Source organism: Triticum dicoccoides, chromosome 2B (genome assembly GCF_002162155.2).
Source record: "Triticum dicoccoides isolate Atlit2015 ecotype Zavitan chromosome 2B, WEW_v2.0, whole genome shotgun sequence".
Classification (NCBI taxonomy): Eukaryota; Viridiplantae; Streptophyta; class Magnoliopsida; order Poales; family Poaceae; genus Triticum; species Triticum dicoccoides.
Genome location: NC_041383.1, coordinates 181641836 through 181661027, shown reverse-complemented (window position 1 = coordinate 181661027; position 19192 = coordinate 181641836). Strand labels below are relative to the sequence as shown.

The window sequence follows — 19192 nt, the reverse complement described above, 5'->3', positions numbered from 1 at the left end:
TCCATCGGGTTAGAATAGTGAGCAGGTGGTGTCAAAAACTGCTGAGGCGGGGTCTGATCCCTATGGGGCAGGTCTAGCAGTCGAGGCTGAGTCGCCGCCCCGCTCCCTGGCGCCTTCATAGCCCGGGTCGTACCTCGCGAGTTACTTGGTCCTACCCCAGGCATGTTAAAAAGGTTCCGCGCCTCATACTGCCAAGACAGGCGGGTTTGGTGTCTCTAGAAGAACATCATTGGAGGCATCCTGATCCAAACTTAAGCAAAAATGTTCTGCCCTTATATGTTGTGATTCAGCATCCATCTTTGCCCGCTTCATCACCATACTGACGTTCTCTGCATTAATCCTCCTGGGCTTTGGCTACCTGTTCTTGCACCTTTGCAATCTCTGCATTGTACTCCGCCTGATTCGCCGCTGTAACTTATGTAGCTAGCAAAGTTGTCAAGGTGCCCAAGAGTTGCGATAAAACCTGAGTCGGTGGCCTAACTGAGCCGCCAGCCCTTGTTGCCGCAACGGCGGTTGATCCAGATGTCATAGCTGCAGTTGTTGATGAATTGCCCTGTGCCGGCCATGAAAATAGCAGCCCTGCACGGCGGCTCGTAGGGGTCCAGAATACTGTTGCCGTCGGAATAGCCCCCGAGCCCCCGTCTTGAAGCTGGTAAATTGACTCTGTTTCTCCAGTTGAGGACTCATCACCTGAGTAGATGGCAGTCTCTCCACCAGATACAAAATCTCCCTCAAGATCTGCACCATGCATGAAACCAACGAAAACACGCTTCTGGCTGGGTTGAACCCGGGTGGGTTGCATGCGCCGAGCCGACCCTATAATGTTGGTGGAGATGTCCGGCTCAGGCTCTAACTCGCTGATCTTTCTGATGAAGACGTGGATTTCGCCGAGGGGACCTGGTACCCATACTCGATTGAGTCGGCCTCGGGGCCCCAGCCAGCGTCGTCGATGTAGAGCTTGCCGCAGTGACTCTTAGTCATCCTGCCAATGGCGTATCCCTCGATCCCTGGGAAAGTTCCCTTCAAGAACTCGAAACCACCATGCGATGGCCCCACGGTGGGTGTCAACTGTCATGGTTTTTGTTAGAAGGGAGAGAGAGATTGGTGGAATAGTTTGTTGTATTGCTTGAGCCTCGTGGCCATATATATAGGAGTACAATGATCAACTTGGAGTACAAGACAAACCAGAACAAAACCTAGTATATCTCTTCTTTCCTAATAATCAATATACTCAATATCCCCCCACAGTCACAACGGTAGCGACGCGGACGATGAGACTGGAGAAGAATCAAAAGGTAAGCCGACGGACACCCCCCCCCACACACACACACACACAGTCGTAACAGTCGACGCATCACGGAAGTGGTGGCATGAGTGGAAACCGACGAGGTTGCTCAAGCATGGCAGTGGCCCTTTGTGCCGTTTATCGAGGTAGCCGAGAGCGTAGGTGGTGGAGCCGTGGTCGAGGTAGCCGTGCAAAAAATGTCGTGGTCGATGTCGAGTCAGGGTAGCCGGTGTCGAGGAAGTCACCGTGGAGCCGCAGGCGCAAGGAGGCATCGAGTTAGCCATGGGCGTAGTGGTGTCGAGGTAGTGGTACGCCAGAAGGAGGATGGTGTCGACGACGCGTCACGCCGGGTTTGCCAAGCTCGGGAACACATCATGGACGAAGGCACGCATCGGTGTTGCCAGCACCGGGCATGCGTAGACGGATGAATTTGAAGTTGACGAAGGGCTGCACCAGGCTTGCCAGGCCCAGGGACATGTCGTGGACAAAGGCACGCTTCGGTGTTGCCAGCACCGGGCATGCGGAGACAAGGGACCTGCACAAGTTGTACGCCATGTCGGAGAAGTCGAAGGGGCCAGAAGAGAAGAACTCAATGACGATTGCGGCGTCCATCGGCATGGGGCTGATGTCACCAATGGTGGTCGGAGTAGACGAACTAGTCGGGGTAGATGACGGTGACGCTGGCAATGGGCTGGTGCTGGACGAAGACGAAGGGATGTGGATGGGCGGCGGCTACAGGGGTAGCAGCGGCGGTGACCGAAGAAGAGCGGTGGCGGCGGCCTGACGGCGGTGGTGGCAGCTAAATTAGGAGCACGGCGGCGATGCTCGAGGAGAACCCAATAGCGTGACAAAGACCGGCATGGACGATGGTGGTCCCGCATGAGGGAGGCGGCGCGGCGCATACCACGAGAGGTCGACACGCGGGGACAACGGTGGACCATGGGCCACGGCTCTACGGCCTGAAGGGCGATGCGGCAGCGGCGGGCAAGTCAGGGCGACGGCGGGAAGACCTTGGGGCGGCGGCAGGGACCGCGGGCCACGGCGCGACAACCCGAAGGGGTGCCGCAGCGGCGGAACCCTGGTCGGTGCAACCGCAGGAACGGTCTCGGGACGGCAGTGTGGACCGCGTGCCACGCTCGCTACGGCCCGACAGGGCGATGCAGCGGCGACGTGAGGATCGGTGCAGCCACGGGGACGACCTGGAGCGGATGGCCTTGGGGCAGCAGTGGACCGCGGGCCGCGACACTACGACCCGAAGGGCGACACAGTGGTGACGCGAGTCGGTGCAGTCGGAAGAAGAACCACGGGACGGCGGCGCTGCGGCCTGAAGAGGTGATGCAGCGGCAGCCCATTGCTCGATCGGTGGAGGGGCACGCTAAACTCGGGGACGATCTTCACGGGACATGTGGAGGCGCGAGCAACCGATGGGCCAGGTCGGTCGCGGGGCGTAGATGAGGCGGATCGCGACGGCGAGCAGGTGATCAAGCCGATCGCACGCGAGGTCGGGGACGCCGCTTGGTGGAGGCGGGATGGCGGCGGAGTCCGAGATGAAGCCGGCGATGACGGACGACTTGGGACGTCGTGCGACCGACACCCTAGCTTCCAAAGCAGCACCGGCGCACGGGCAGCGTGGCCCGAGCGACCAACGTAACAGCGGTTCCCGAGTTGAGACAGTCAACGAGCCTCACGCTGCCGAAGACGAGGCTGGCGAGGTAGACCGCAGGGCCGCCATGCAGATGCGGCGAAGGCGGGTGGCGTGGATCGATTGGCGGGCCGGCGAGCGTACGGTGGCTATGATTGGCCGACGCATGGCGCGAGGCCACCAGATCGGGGCAATGCAGGTATCCCGGTTGGAGGGCAGTGACGGCCGGCGTAGATCGACGAGCGGGTCGGTGTGCGGACGACGGTCTTGAGGGGCCGCATGTCGCGCGAGGCCATCGTGTCGGTGCAGAAGCATGTCGGTCGCGCCGATGTCGGAGAAGAGGCACACGGGGTCGACGACGGAAGTGGACGACGCAAATCGATCAAGCATAGATCGGAAGACCAAAAATAAAAAAACATTGATCAAAGCGACCGGCGAGAGAGAAAAAACCCGGATCAAAGGATCAGGAAAAAGACTCACTAGGGCAGCCGGTCAACATGACCGGCGGACGAACCCTAGGTACGGGCAACGCAGCCCCCGGCGGCGGTCATGGAGGCCGGCCGCCCCGGGGGCGGCGCGCGGGGCGGAGGCAGCGGCTACTAGGGTTTAGGATTGAGGTAAGGCTGATATCATGTTAGAAGAAAGAGAGAGGGATTGGTGGAATAGTTCGTTGTATTGCTTGAGCCTCGTGGCCATATATATAGGAGTACAATGATCAACTTGGAGTACAAGACAAGCCAAAACAAAACATAGTATATCTCTTCTTTCCTAATAATCAATATACTTAACAGTTTTGCCACGGCAGATGCCCTTATGAAAGGACTGAGGTGTGGAGCCATCGCAACATAGATTAGCTTAAAGGGGTTGGGCGAGATGAGAGACACGAGTTTACCTAGATTCGGCCCCTCATGATCAAGGTAAAAGCCTACGTCCTGCTTTGAGTTGTATTGCCTGAGTATCGATTACAAGGGAACGGAATCACTTGACCTAGCTATCGATTAATCGTTTCTTCCCTTTACCCGTCGTAGGGTCTTGCCTTTATATACACAGATCGAGGCCCTGGGCTTACAAGAGTCCAAATCGGATCACACAACGTGACTGGCCCAGGCTTTAAGTCGCCTTGCCTTGTTAGGCAAGTTGCCATCGGGCGGCTCACACCTCTGGGTTATGACGCCATGTCCGGGTCTTGGGCCTTCAACATGCCCGCTTTGTAAGCCGTCTCTAGTCTTCATATCTTATCTTCTCGGGCCTACTTTAGGCTTTCACTTATGAGTCGCCAATAGTGTAACCAGGCCCCTCCTGGGCGGGTCACGTCATGGGGTTATATCCCCAACAGTGTGCGAAGGATCCAGCCGGTATGATGTCGGGGCTAAATCCCAGAGATCACGGGAAAGGGGTCCCGATCTGGTAGCCTTGGCTAGATGGTAATAGGAGGCACAATATTTACCCAGGTTCAAACCCTCTCGAGGAGGTTAAACCATAAGGCATGCTTTGATTGTATTATTGTGGATGGGGTACAGAATACAAGTGATCTATCGCAAGATCGTATGTTAATGAACTCATCCCTCTATGGCCCAGACATAGATACACGAGGTGCCTAGGGTTACACATAAGTCGATCGCATCTACGGGTAAACGTGCTGGAGGCTACCTTCAAACCTTGGAGTATGCGCCAAGTCTTCAGGTCATTCCTTCTTGGTGTTCTTTGGTTGAAAAACGAGGCCCACCAATTGACAATCTTGTGTGTGGGGGGGGGGGGTCCTCGGCCCAACCCAAAAGGCTGGAAATCGACGTGCCGAGCACCCCCTAATCCAGGAGTCCGTCATATGAATCACTTGGCGGTGGCAGGAGGCAGTAATTTCACTCAACTGTCGCTTCCTGGGGAGCTCGGGTTTTCCAACTCCACTAGTCCTTCAATTGTGTGTTGCGCTAATAGCCAGCCTCTCACTCCCATAGCCAGAATTTGAACCGTTCGGCTCAGCTCCCGACCTAGAGTTGAGAAGTTGAGGAGCGGGAGGGCTACCGAACACGCTCTTAAGCCCAGTCCGACCCGGCCTTTTTATTCACGAGCCGGCATGTAGGCCAAGTCGGCCCTTTTAGCACTGTTTTGGACTTTTTAGTACTACTTTGACTTTTTTTACGTCTTTTTGGTCTGTTCTTACCTAAAAACAAAGGCAAAAATGAGCCACAAAGCCAAAAATCAACTTGGGGCGGCCCTTTTAGCTCGTGCTCCAGACCAATCTGCGAGGAACCATTCTTATGACTGTGTTGTATCGTGCCAGGGCTTTTTATGGTTGGGCTGGCCCGCCCGTATGGCCAGGTTTAATGCGGAGGCACCCTGATACCTCAGGGGCTGTTTGGATCGTAGCCGTTAGCAGCCCTGCCAATTTTTTGGTCGTTGACCCACTCGATGGCAAGCGTTTGGTTGGAAGCCAAAATTTTGGATCTACGCCAAAGTTTCGGTCGTGCGTTCAGTTTTTGCGCCAGGTCGTTGGCGAGCCTGCAGCAGCAAAATCCTGCGCCAAAAAATTGGCTAGCCCCAACTTGGTAAGGCTAGCGTGGGCGTCAACCAAACAGACCCTCAATCTTTCCTCCAAATTGTAAACTCTAGCATTCGTTAGCGGCTTGGGAGGTGTGTTTTTTTCTTTATGAGGGGAGCAGCTTAGGCGATGTTTGGTTAGGTTTAACTTTCACTGTTGCATTTCGACTTATAAATAAAATAATATAAATAAAAAACAACCATTCATGGGTTTTTGACTTTAGGGACTTTTTCGGCTTCTAAGCTGAAGTGCAAAAGCCAAATCTCATTGAGGCTCTCTCCACATGTCTTTGTCGCGCTTCAGTACCTAGAGCGCTCAGTGCACCCGGATGGAGGAAGTAATACGAATCTGAATTGCCATATCAAGTTCGGCGGAGAGTTTCAAAGGTGGACAGGTAAAAGTAACAGAATAGGTAAATCCCGAACTTTCGATTTTAAGCATGCTTATCCGAACTCTTTTCATGGCAACTTTAATTAAGGCGATGTTGACAAACATGGCAATTTTCTGACAAAAATCAAACTGGAATGAAGTTGCCATGTGTTAACAACTAAAGTTGCCATCTCACAGCAACTAAAATTGTCATCAAAAATCGTTCGGGTTGACATGCTTAAATCCCGAACCTTCGGGACTAATTGAGGTCCAAAAGTAATGTTTAAAGAGAGGGGCTGGGGGCACATAAAAAATATTCGCAATTTGGCATCAGCCTCAAGCCCTAATTCAGTCGTCCCTGGGCTGCGCTCCGTGCTGGTTAACTGCTAGTTGCTGGAGACGATTCGAAGTGACCAGAGGCTTGTGCTCCTCTTAACTCCTTCCTTCCTCTGTTCACCTTCATGCCTTCTTTTTGATAGGAGGAAACCATCTCGGTTTGCTCTTTTTTTTTGGTAGAGGGGTTCATCGTTGGTCTCGTCTATTCGTTTTGATCTCACAAGCTGCTAATGGGCCGTAGTTTGACCTCCCGGAAGAAAATGCGTTCATGGACTAGAGCCTCTCAAGAAAAGGAAAACATCGCGCAGCGATTCAGCAGCCAAGGAGCCCATGCATAAACCAACCATGAAGTGACTAATAGAAGAACTATATGTGTCCCATGTATTACAGTATTAGCTATATTGAGTCAAATGGTGAGCAGTGAACATCTAGCACAAGAATTTACAACTAGTCTGGTAAAACGAACAAGTCACAGCCTAACTGGTCTAGTAAAAGCCCATCAACGTCACAAAACAGTGGACATCGGTGTGTCTAAAAGCTCATCCGCGCACAAATTCTCCAAATCAACCATGAAATCACCTCCATCGACGCCAGCTGCATCGCTTAGCATCTTATCCTGTATCGCCTGTCCAAAACCATAAAAAATACAGACCCCAGTTAGATCAAGGTGCCATGTTCAGATGGGCGCTTCAGCAAAGATAAGTAGGAAAAACAATAGGAGGGAATGTATGTTATATCCTTCATTTCTATGTAACGATGGTTTAAGATGCTAATAATATGTTACGGGAAAAGGAAGCCAACCTTGGACTCTTGTAGTTCTGTAACACAGGCTTGCAGCCTACTGTATTGTTCTCTTGCTTCTGGGTATTGAGTCATTGATTTCACACGAGCTAATGACCTCTGTAGTCTGCCTTCAGCCTGCTTCCTGCCATCCTTCAGGAAGTCGTATTCATCTTCACCTTCTGCAGATCCACCTTCTGCAGGTTGGATCTGCGAGGACGGCCCTTCAAGTTGTTTGTCAGGTTGGAAACCACGCAAGCCCCTTCCCTTTCTCCTCCACCTCAGTATAACTTTCTCCACGATGCCTACTGACCAAACTACCTTTTTATAGTTTCTCCTTACTTGATGTCCTCTTACATGAGCCTAGTGAAAAACACAAGTAGAAGTATAATCCATAAGCAATGGAGTATAACATAAACAGAAAATAGCAATTTTATACTACTCCCTCCGGTCCTAAATATAAGTCATTTTAGACATTCCAAAATAAAAATGTCTGCAGTACAGACTGCAACTAGTTACATACACTCGCCCCAGCTTCGAAGTAGAACACATGTACACTGACAAATTATCCCAAAAAATAAAAAGGAGCGAAGTACCATAAATATGCCTCAAGTATAAACCACATTAAAACAATTGTTTGTTTAACAATTGAAACACAGATTAAGCCATTGTATATAGAAAGCATAGTTCCATCAACCACTTAGTTGGCCTATAGCCTCGGACGTGAATATTAACTCCAAGTTAATAAAACACTAGAAGAGTTTAAGAGTACTCGGTACTAATTGTCATGTTAGCAATCATATGAATGTGCTACAAGAAAACATATGCAGCATTATGTGGTTATATGAGAGTTAGGCATACAAAAAGATAAAGTTTGTTAGATTAGAACAAAGCATACCTGTATCTTGATGATTTTCTGTCGAATAATCATAAATTCCTTTCTTCCTTTCCATCCTCTGAACTTGTTTTGGATACGAACTGCAGCAGAATGCGGCATATCATTCTGTCCAGATTTGGTATTTTTAAGAGAAACAAGTGAAAGAGTGCGCTCATCAGATAATCCGCAATCATCATCTCCATATTCAACCACCTTCTTTCTGTGGAATGACTCCACCCTAAAAGCTTGAAATATTTTGGATGCAGCTAGAGTTGATTTACGAACAGCACTAAGTGAATCTTTTAATGACTCTGCCTGAGAATCTTGGCGAGAAAGCTGAGCAGAACTTGGTTCTGCAAAGCCATCGGCTTCAGCTGATCCACATATTTCTTCCACATTGCAACCCTTTGCTTCTTTCAATGTAAGTGCTGAAAGATGACTTGTCAAGGCAGACTCTGCAAGAAAACCTGCAATGCCTTTGTGTCCATTCTCTGATGCTAAATCAGCAGGCGTTCTTCCAGATAGGAAATGAGGAGTTGGGTCTGTTAATGCACCAGCTGCAGCTCCATTTGTTATCAGGGCACCAACTGTTCGCTCTCTACATAATAGACACTGTAAGTTAGACATAGATGAGTAAACATGAAACAGTGACAGGTACAAACATTAATGCATTACCTTCCACATGACGCGGCCCAGTGAAGCGCAGTCCATCCACGCACATCCCTAAAGTTCACATGTACGCCTGCAGCAATAATTGGTCTTATAGCCCAATCATAGCCAAGTGCAGCTACTAAATGGATCACGCCTTGCCCTTCCTTGCCTAACACATTGGGACCTTTCCCATCATCATGTATCTTATGGATAAGCCAATAATATAGCTTATCTTTGACCGATCTCTCAAGATTCTTGTCCTGTGCAGCAGAAAGTTCTTTTTCATCCGATGGTGCTGACAGGTTTGTAAATTTATCATCAAGCATCAGGGAACCAATAGTGCTGATTAACTCGGACTTCTCATTTCCATCACTCATAACATACTTCTCATAGTCATCTGGTCCCAGGGAAAGCAACTTCTCAAGACGAATATGTAAATGCATTTCATTGATACCAGTAATATGGGGATCTGCTGCCTCCATATACTGGGTCTCGGAATCACGAAACTCGAATTCTCTTACTTCACTACAAGCTACCCTATTAGAGCATGTCACATAAAATGGAACTCGTCCAGATTGATGTACTGGTGTATAGCAGCGCAGGGAGCCATCTGCTAAAACCTCAACCGGTACTTCAACATCCCCGAACATACATGACCACTTACAATTTTCGACATGTTCTTTATTTGTCAAGAATGTACCAGTAATTAAGACCTGCATTTGGGTGACAAGCAGAATAAAGATGATCAATGGTAATCATTATAACATTTAGAAGTCAACATAATGATCAACTTAGAGCATACTAGTAGGTAATTAAGACCTGCATTAGGGTGACAAGCGGAATAAAGATGATTAATGGTAATCATTATAACTTTTAGAAGTCCATAACAGAAGAGCATACTAGTGCGTTCATATTGTGCCTGTTGCCAAAATAAAAGCAGAATGAAATAAAAAAGACTGCAAACCTTATTTTGAGAGCCATTGTACGCCCAGCTTGGGGAAACATCAATAATGCTAAAGAGCTGATCTTGGGAAAGCGAGGGGCTGACCGCATATGCATCTAGCTGCTCGTTCATAGGTATACTCATACTAGAGCCATCAGCAACATTTACAGTTTCAGTACTGCTCCAGAAAGCATCAGAACTGGATTTGATATCCAGATCAGCTGCAAGTTCATCACTCATCCATTTCGAGAAGCTGTCAAATTTCTTCAACCCATTGGGCTCAATCTTAAAGAGGTCCAATGATGACTGCTTTAATAGCGGATAGCCCATGCTTCCATCTGTATAGCTATCATTATGCACCTGCAAATTTGGGGTAATATTTTACTTTATTGTGAAATAAGTAACATATCTGGGAATAAGTACAGATAGATTATTCAGACAAACAATTTCTTAAAGCTGGTCGGCACGTGTTACCACAACAACAACAACAACTAAGGCTTTAATCCCAAACAAGTTGGGGTAGGCAGAGGCTACAGCTGAAACCCATAAGATCTCGAAACCAGCTCATGGTTCCGGCACGTGGATAGCTAACTTCCACGCGCCCCTGTCCATGGATAGTTCTTTGGTGATATTTCAGTCCTTCAGATCTCTCTACGGACTCCACCCCTGTCAAGTTTGGTCTACCCCGACCTCTCTTGACATTGTCAGCACGCTTTAAACGTCCGCTATGCACTGGAGCTTCTGGAGGCCTGCGCTGTATATATCCAAACCATCTCAGACGATGTTGGACAAGCTTCTCTTCAATCGGTGCTACTCCAATTCTCTCATGTATATCATCATTCCGGACCTGATCCTTTCTTGTGTGGGGTTGGCACATGTTACCACTGCTATTAACTTCTCTTGTCCAATATACATCAGACAGCAGTGGATAGTGAAGAGTTACAAAATGAATGCCCCCTTCTTAAAGGTAGTGAAATAGTACCCTTCAATATTCCTCGTTGGAACATTATATACATCAGGCAACAACGGATACTACAAAGTGCAATCAGATAAACAGAAGTATAGTGCAGTAGTCCTATGACAAAGCACAGCAGGAAGGACCTTCCTACACCTATGCAAATGGTCTCAATGACTCCACAGTACGCACACAGGAGAGTATGTGTAGAGAAGTTGCATGATTACCACACGGAAACAAACATCACACAAGACAACAAGAAAATTAACAGAAGAAAACTGCAAAAGCACCTGCGAGGACGTCATGCCTGCAGCACTCAGCGCATCCGTTTCTTTTTGAGTAAGGTTGTTGGTGTACAGTGCCTCAGTCATCAATGTTTCTAAGCGAGAGTTATCATCCAGACTGTTAGACCCCATGGTGGTAACGGAAGAATAGAGTGTCGGCTCCATGAATCCAGTTGGATATTCTGGAAAGGGCTCACCAAAGTGCACTGAATCGAGTGCAGTTTTGGAACCACTCCTTAATCCAGCTCCAACATCATTGAACACACTAGTTATGCCATGGTGAGTAACAAAATTATTGCTTATGTTAGCTGTTCTAGCCTGCTTTTCATCCTGATAACCTGCAATGTTTGTAAAACGAAATCTGAGCCAGAAGTCTATATTTAAAGGAATAGCTCAGAAGTCGAAAGGTAGAATATAATCTTGCCTAGATTATTTACAGAAGTACTTGGAGCTGGAGCACCCAACCGATTATCCATCATGACTCCATCCACAGGCTGCTGCATCTCAACGAAAGGGTGGTATCTGGAGCTTGCTCGAGAATTATCTGTGGCACCGAATTTTGCTTTAGATACACTGTGAGAAATTACGTTATTGAATATGCATCACCTAATATATACTTGCAGATGATGCCGAATGAAGATAGAGAAACAGCAAGACCTGTTTCAGCATCTTCATATTCCGAAATCTGTCCACTATATGGGCTTTCAGCATCCATAGTTTGGGAGGCTACCTGGCTCTGACTAGCAAAAGAGTTTGAACAAGCAGGACTATCTTCAGCTTCTTTCGAACGACTTAAACTTTGTTTGCCACCCTGAAACCATTTTTACTTACAACATCAGACAAGGAAAAGCAATATTCATAAATAAAGTGGTAAAATCAAAGAGACTGCTGAATTGCCCAAACTTCTCCATCAGTTCGGACTTTTCGTTCTACTGGTTGGTGCAGGAAACTTAATATGGTGTCAGAGGTTCAAGTCTCAGCTTTCACAATTTAAACAAAGAATTGTTTGCCCTCTTTCTTTCCAAGTCTAGGCTTGATCATGCCACTCGTGAGAGAGATTTTGAAGCATATGTTGATTGCCCAACCTTCTCCATCAGTTCAGACTTTCGGTTCTACTGGTTGGTGCACGAAACTTAAGAGACAACAGGAGACAGTAAATTATTCCCAACCCCCTCCCCTCCACACACGCGCGCTCATGTGCATGCAGAACATATTAATGAAGCTAGTTTGCACTATGACAATCACAGTGTGTGTGTGTGTGTGTACGTGTGTGTGTGTGGACGTGCATTGCATGCCAGCAACGTTGGTTCTAATATGCATGTGAAGTTCTCAGTTGATACCGTCACAAACTTACAAAACAAAGTCAAAAAGCTCATCACACATGAAACTATACGTACCTTGATTTCAAGATAGTGCACAAGAACAATATTCATGAATCCCCTGGGGAAAAAAATAGGAGATGATTATCATCATGGCATGTTGTCATGCTTCTGTTGTGATATCATTTCAGATATCATTAGACTATTCAAATTGGCTTTGGAAACTGATTTACATTATACTCAAAGAAATTATTGCATTATTCAGCACTTACTCTTCTAACAACCAATAGGTCCGTCTTTGGAAGTTCTCATTCTCTTCCCCATGGGCATAATAGCAGTGAAGTACATCAACACTGCCAACCTAAAAGGACAAGCTTCAGTTTCACTGTTGTAGTAATAAGGCCACAAAAAAGAACAACATAGAGCTATTATATAATTATTGCAACTATTTGGGCGCACGTAATTTTCTTCCTCCATAGAAAGCCTGAGGGTAAAAAAATTGTGGGCTATCAAAGCTTCAAGACAAGAGATACAGAAAGTTATATGATTACTTCTTCTAGTTACATAAAGATGTCATCAAGGAAAACAGTTTAAAACTTCTCAAACTTCGAGTCTTTGAGCAATGAGGATTAATATGTTCAAAATGTATGTATTTTCCAATAACTATACGGACATATTCTGATGCTTCTTTAAGTTGTAGCTTGGAGACTGAAAACAGCAATCTCCCATGAATAGGGATGGGTAAAGTTTGTATAGGACAGCCTGTAGAGCAGTATAGAACAACCATACATGTTTAGAAAACACTGATACTGTGGGATTTGTCGACTTGAAGTGATTCATGAAGAAGTCAAAAACAGTATCCATCATTTGTCTGGTGTTTTCAAATTATATATAGAAAGGAAGTCCTCTGTGGAAGAGCTTGTACATACTTTCAGCTTTTCATGAGCTTCCTTTACTGTCTTGCCATCCTTCTTCTTTCTCCAGATGTGTCCATCCTTTCTGAAGTATCTCAATATTTTCCGGTCAAACAGAAACAGTGAACCACCTACAGGAATGACATGGATAAGAAAGTTGTATCAGTATTGGACTATTGGTCATAGTTAAAAAAGGCGCGCCTAAGCGAGCGCTTAAGCTCGCCTAGGCTCTAGGCGTTGGCAAAACGCATTGCGAATAACTACGCTTAATCTGCGCATAAGCATGCGCTTCGGTCAGTAAAGCGCAAGGCGGTGGCAAAACGCACAATTAACGCCTAGCGCTTTTTTGAACTATGCTATTGGTATGTCATTTCGTAAAATAACCAACATGTACTTACCAGGTGCAAATCAAGCAGGTACAGGTTATACAGCACACAAGATACAGAGGAAAAAGAAACCAAGAAACAATAATAAGCATGCCACTTATCTCTACAAACAGGGAGTTCATATGGCAGTATAAGCACGCAAAATAATTCAAACATCCAAGTAGTACCATAAGCAACCTGGTCACATGCCATTTATTTGTCTATCCCCATTGTGAAATGACTAGTGATTAATGGATGCATGATCACTCATCTTTTAAACTCAAAGGAGCCAATTCGTATGGTTGATGCTTTAAAAGGTTACTCCCTGGATCATGCTCTATATATTTGATGCAATGGCAGCCTTAGAAACATTTTTAATGCGAGATGAGGGGAATATTCCCTTTAGGGGATTATTATTCCGAGCTGTAGCATGTTAATACCAGTGTTAAAAGGTTTTTAGACTCCTTGGAACTGCTGACTGAAATTGAAACATTCCCTAGCAAAACAGCACTTCCTAGGACCTCAATAAGTTGGACTTCTAGAATATCCGCGTGCAACTTCCATGCTACAGAAAAAGAGTTGACGAGCACAGAACCCTAGAACATAAGTCTACACCATCAAGCCGAATGGGTGAGAAAGCATAAATAGCCACTGTGGTATAAACGTTTTCTATGAGGTTGGTCCGAAATTCCAAATAGGGAGAAGGCATACTTGGAGGCCTGTTTGGCGGCTCGGGCGCAATGGAGAACTTCTTGTAATTCGACAGTATTTGGCAGATTTCAGTGGGTCGCAGCCATCGATTCTGTGCTTCCTGCAGTATCTGGGGGATATCTGCGAATTAACAGCGACATTAGTCAGTCAGTAACCAACAACACTAGTAACTTACTCAAAACTCGCCTTCATCAACAGTATCATGCCGTCTAGGTTCCGTTCATGCTCCGATTAGTTTTCCTGGTTTTCCTAATCCAACCCCCGAATCAACTGCGAGTCTAAACTCTACAAAAGGCGCTAGAAACAAATTCCAAACTCTAAACCCATAGAAACAAAGCGGCCACCAAAAATTCGCAACCCAGGGGAATCGCTCGAAGGCGGAGCCCTAAATCTCCCCGTACGGCCCCACAAAAACCCTGACAAAATCACCGAAAACTTCCGCCAACGAACCGGGAAACCCCGCGAAATCCCTAGACGGGCGTACGGATCAACCGCCGCGGTAGCACAAGAGGCGAATCCGCACCTGGGGGCTGGTTGGACAGCCCGTACTTGTGCATCTCCGCCATGCGATGATCCGGCCTGGTCCCTTCCGCCGCACCTCAGTCCTCACTCCTCCCCGCTCCAATCGCTCGCTTCCCGAGGGGGATATGGGGGGGAATTTTTATCCGGGCGGCGGGGGCGGCTTCACGGGATTCTTCGGCTCGGGGCAGGGCGCCGTCGGATTGGAATATTTGCTTCGGGAGAAGAGAGTGAGGGGGGAGGAAAAAGGCAGCGGAGCCGCGGAACGCTGTGCGAAGGGTGCGGAAATGACGCGGTTGCCCCGGCTTGGACGGCGGTCTGGGCCTGTGGGTTAGGTGGGGCTCCCGTCGTCGCTAGCGCTAAACTCTGGTTAGGATCGCGGAACCCGGGCGCCGGGAAGAGAAGGGTCCCGGAACCCAACCCGAGCCCGTGGTTGGTCGCTTGCTGCCCGCGGTGGCCGCCGCGGCTGACGACGGGTCTGACGGCGACGCGACTGCGGGGCTGAAGTTACCGTGCTGCCCCTCCCTGGTTAAGGACCACGTAATCATGGTTTGGGAGTTTTCTTGCGGGATAAAGCGGGTTTGGGATTGCCTTCCGCATGATCAAGGACCACGTGCACCGCATGCTGCGTCATGTGCGCATTTCTCTATCTAAATGTGCATACCTGCATATGATTAGCATTTCTTTTGGCATTTTGAGTGAAAGAATGTTTGCATGTAGGGCCTATCTGCTGTCCAATTCCGAGCTGTTCAGTGGGACTTGTAGAGAATGATTTGGTGCATCGATATCTCATTGATCGTGCACTAGGCACATATATATAGATACAAGGGGTGCGACCGGTGTCTTGTCTCCTAAGATACAAGTACATACAGAGGGAGAGAGACACTGCAGGTGTGGCATACAAAACCCAGACCTATGTACATGTACACATGTTCAACACCCCCCCCCCCTCGCTGTTGAAGCGTCGCCGCTGACACAAAGACTGGATCGAAAGCCCTCGAAATCGAGGTAGGTAGTCCCTTCATCATAACATCAGCGAACTGTTGATCGGTGGGCACATGCAGAACTCGAACACGACCAAGTGCGACGTGCTCCCGGACGAAGTGAATGTCGAGCTCAATATGTTTCGTCCGTCGGTGATGAACAGGGTTGGCAACGAGGTAGACCGCAGAGACGTTGTCACAGTAGACAAGCGTGGCCTTGGGAACCTCACATAGCAACTCCTGAAGTAGCTGCCATAGCGAGGAGCACTCCACGACGGCATTAGCCACAGCCCTGTACTCAGCCTCGGCGCTCGATCGTGAGACCGTGGGTTGTTGTTTAGACGACCACGAATCAGAGAGGGCCCGAGGTAGACGCAGTAGCCGTAAGTGGAACGCCGAGTGTCAGGACACCCAGCCCAGTCGGCGTCGGAGTAGGCGACAAGACTGGTGTCAGGTGATGCCGTAAGGGTGAGACCCATAGCCGCGGTGCCACGTATATACCGGAGAATACGTTTCACTAGAGCCCAATGAGTGTCACGAGGAGCATGCATGTGAAGGCACACCTGCTGGACAACATACTGAATATCCGGACGCATCAGTGTGAGGTACTGAAGAGCATCGACAATGGAGCGGTAGAAGGGAGCGTCGGATCGGAGAGCCCTCGACGGCGGACACCTTAGCCTTCATATCGACAGGCGTGGTAGCAGGCTTGCAGTTAAGCATGCCGACTCACTCCAGAAGCTCGTAGGCATACTTCTGCTGATGCAGGAAGAAGCCAGTGGCACGGTGGACGACCTTGATGCCGAGGAAGTAGTGGAGAACTCCCAAGTCCTTGAGGGCGAACCCGGTGCCGAGGCGAGCTGTGATCTGCTGAAGTAGCGCTGGCGAGGACGCAGTGAGGATGATGTCGTCAACGTACAGGAGATGGTACGCGGTGGCGGCGAACTGGTGATAAACAAACAGGGAGGCATCAGACCATGTGGACCGGAACCCCTGCTGCTGAAGGAAGGCCACGATCCGCTGGTATCAGGCCCAAGGCGCCTGCTTCAACCCGTATAGAGAACGGCAGAGCAAGCACACGTGGTTCGGATAGTCGGTGTCGAAACCAGTGGGTTGCTGACAAAACACTTGCTCATCAAGATGGCCATGCAAGAAAGCATTGGACACATCAAGCTGGTGAACTAGCCAGGCGTGAGAGACAGCAAGCTGGAGGACAGCGTGAATCGTGCCCGGTTTGACGATCGGGGCGAAGGTGTCGGTGAAGTCCACGTCGGCGCGCTGGCGGAAGCTGCGCACCACCCAACGCGCCTTGTAGCTCTCAAGAGAACCGTTGGGGCGAGTCTTGTGGCGGAAGACCCACTTGCCAGTGATAACATTGGCACGAGGAGGCCACGAGACAAGCTGCCACGTACGGTTGCGTTGCAGGGCGTCGAACTCCTCAAGCATCACAACAAGCGAGTCTGTATCCCGAAGGGCTGGGGCGGGGACGGGGCCGAGGTAGATGCGGCACACGCGTACTCGTCGGAGGTGTAACACGTGCTAGGAAGAAACGTCCCAGTCCGAGCCCGAGTGACCACACCGGTGAGAGGTGCGGCCACAACCGGCGGAGCTGAGAGGGGGACCGATGAGGAGGAAGTAGAGCCGGTCTCCGAAGACTTCGAGGGGCCACCCACGGCGGCGCCAGAGGCAGCGGCGGCGGGGACGACCGAAGGGGCCGCGGCGATGGGGGCGGCCGAGGGGGCCGTAGCGACGGGGCCGCCCGAGGGGGCCTCGACGGCGGGGGTGAAGTAAATATGCCCTAGAGGCAATAATAAAGTTATTATTTATTTCCTTATATCATGATAAATGTTTATTATTCATACTAGAATTGTATTAACCGGAAACATAATACATGTGTGAATACATAGACAAACATAGTGTCACTAGTATGCCTCTACTTGACTAGCTCGTTGATCAAAGATGGTTGTGTTTCCTAACCATAGACATGAGTTGTCATTTGATTAACGGGATCACATCATTAGGAGAATGATGTGATTGACTTGACCCATTCCGTTAGCTTAGCACTTGATCGTTTAGTATGTTGCTATTGCTTTCTTCATGACTTATACATGTTCCTACAACTATGAGATTATGCAACTCCCGTTTACCGGAGGAACACTTTGTATGCTACCAAACGTCACAACGTAACTGGGTGATTATAACGGAGCTCTACAGGTGTCTCCGAAGGTACATGTTGAGTTGGCGTATTTCGAGATTAGGATTTGTCACTCCGATTGTCGGAGAGGTATCTCTGGGCCCTCTAGGTAATGTACATCACTATAAGCCTTGCAAGCAATGTAGCTAATGAGTTAGTTGCGGGATGATGCATTACATAACGAGTAAAGAGACTTGCCGATAATGAGATTGAACTAGGTATTGAGATACCGACGATCGAATCTCGGGCAAGTAACATACCGATGACAAAGGGAACAACATATGTTGTTATGCGGTTTGACCGATAAAGATCTTCGTAGAATATGTAGGAGCCAATATGAGCATCCAGGTTCCGCTATTGGTTATTGACCGGAGACGTGTCTCGGTCATGTCTACATAGTTCTCGAACCCGTAGGGTCCGCATGCTTAAAGTTAGATGACGGTTATATTATGAGTTTATATGTTTTGATGTACCAAAGGTAGTTCGGAGTCCCGGATGTGATCACGGACATGACGAGGAGTCTCAAAATGGTCGAGACGTAAATATCGATATATTGGATGACTATATTCGGACACCGGAATGGTTCCGGGGGTTATCGGATATATACCGGAGTACCGAGGGGTTACCGGACCCCCCCCCCCCGGAGGTTATTGGGCCTTATGGGCCCAAGTGGTGGAAGAGGAGAGGCGGTCAAGGGGCAGCAGCGCGCCCCTCCCCCCAAGTCCGAATTGGACAAGGAAGGGGGGCGGCGCCCCCCCCCCCTTTCGTTTCTCCCTCTCTCTCTCTCTCCTTCCCTCTCCTCTCCTACTCCAACATGGAAGGGGGGAGTCCTACTCCCAGTGGGAGTAGGACTCCTCCCTGGCGCGCCCTCCCCTGGTCGGCCGCCCCCTCCCCCTTGATCCTTTATATACGAGGGTAGGGGCACCTCTAGACACAATAATTGATCTCTTGATCTCTTAGCCGTGTGCGGTGCCCCCTCCACCATAATCCACCTTGATAATATCATAGCGGTGCTTAGGCGAAACCCTGCGTCGGTAGAACATCATCATAGTCACCACACCGTCGTGCTGACGGAACTCTCCCTCAAAGCTCGGCTGGATCGGAGTTCGAGGGACGTCATCGAGCTGAACGTGTGCTGAACTTGGAGGTGTCGTGCGTTCGGTACTTGATCGGTCGGATCGTGAAGACGTACGACTACATCAACCACGTTGTGCTAACGCTTCCGCTTTCGGTCTACGAGGGTACGTGGGCAACACTCCCCCCTCTCGTTGCTATGCATCACCATGATCTTGCATGTGCGTAGGAATTTTTTTGAAATTACTACGTTCCCCAACAGTGGTATCCGAGCCTGGTTTTATGCGTAGATGTTATATGCACGAGTAGAACACAAGTGAGTTGTGGGCGATACAAGTCATACTTCTTACCAGCATGTCATACTTTGGTTCGGCGGAATTGTTGGATGAAGCGGCCCGGACCGACATTGCGCGTACGCTTACGCGAGACTGGTTCTACCGACGTGCTTTGCA

At 48.9% G+C, this 19192-nt stretch overlaps 1 protein-coding gene across 3 annotated transcripts; it reads right to left on the bottom strand.

The window, feature by feature from the left end:
• Nucleotides 1-6506: 6506 nt before the first annotated feature.
• On the bottom strand, nt 6507-14720 carry LOC119362929 (calmodulin-binding transcription activator 2-like). 3 transcript variants are annotated; one of them, XM_037628207.1, is made up of 13 exons: nt 14494-14720; nt 13971-14090; nt 12910-13025; nt 12253-12341; nt 12059-12101; nt 11319-11472; nt 11086-11205; nt 10668-10999; nt 9444-9782; nt 8504-9192; nt 7850-8426; nt 6973-7314; nt 6507-6796 (listed from the first exon to the last, which is right to left on the bottom strand). In XM_037628207.1, the coding sequence occupies exons 1-13, from the start codon at nt 14534-14536 to the stop codon at nt 6677-6679; spliced, it is 3084 nt and encodes a 1027-aa protein (XP_037484104.1). In that variant the 5' UTR covers nt 14537-14720; the 3' UTR covers nt 6507-6676. The 3 variants fall into 3 exon arrangements, with proteins under 3 accessions (XP_037484104.1, XP_037484107.1, XP_037484106.1); XM_037628210.1 differs by lacking the exons at nt 12059-12101; nt 12253-12341; nt 12910-13025; nt 13971-14090; nt 14494-14720 and having other exon boundaries at nt 11392-11474; XM_037628209.1 differs by lacking the exons at nt 12059-12101; nt 12253-12341; nt 12910-13025; nt 13971-14090; nt 14494-14720 and having other exon boundaries at nt 11086-11234; nt 11319-11453.
• Between the last annotated feature and the right edge of the window lie 4472 nt (nt 14721-19192).

Coding starts and splice junctions, on each gene's coding strand:
- LOC119362929 (XM_037628207.1), bottom strand. CDS start 14,536: ATGGCGGAGATGCACAAGTACGGGCTGTCCAACCAGCCCCCAG. Junction 8,427..8,503: donor TGGGCCGCGTCATGTGGAAG/GTAATGCATTAA, acceptor TCTATTATGTAG/AGAGCGAACAGTTGGTGCCC. Junction 7,315..7,849: donor AGAAAATCATCAAGATACAG/GTATGCTTTGTT, acceptor GTTTTTCACTAG/GCTCATGTAAGAGGACATCA.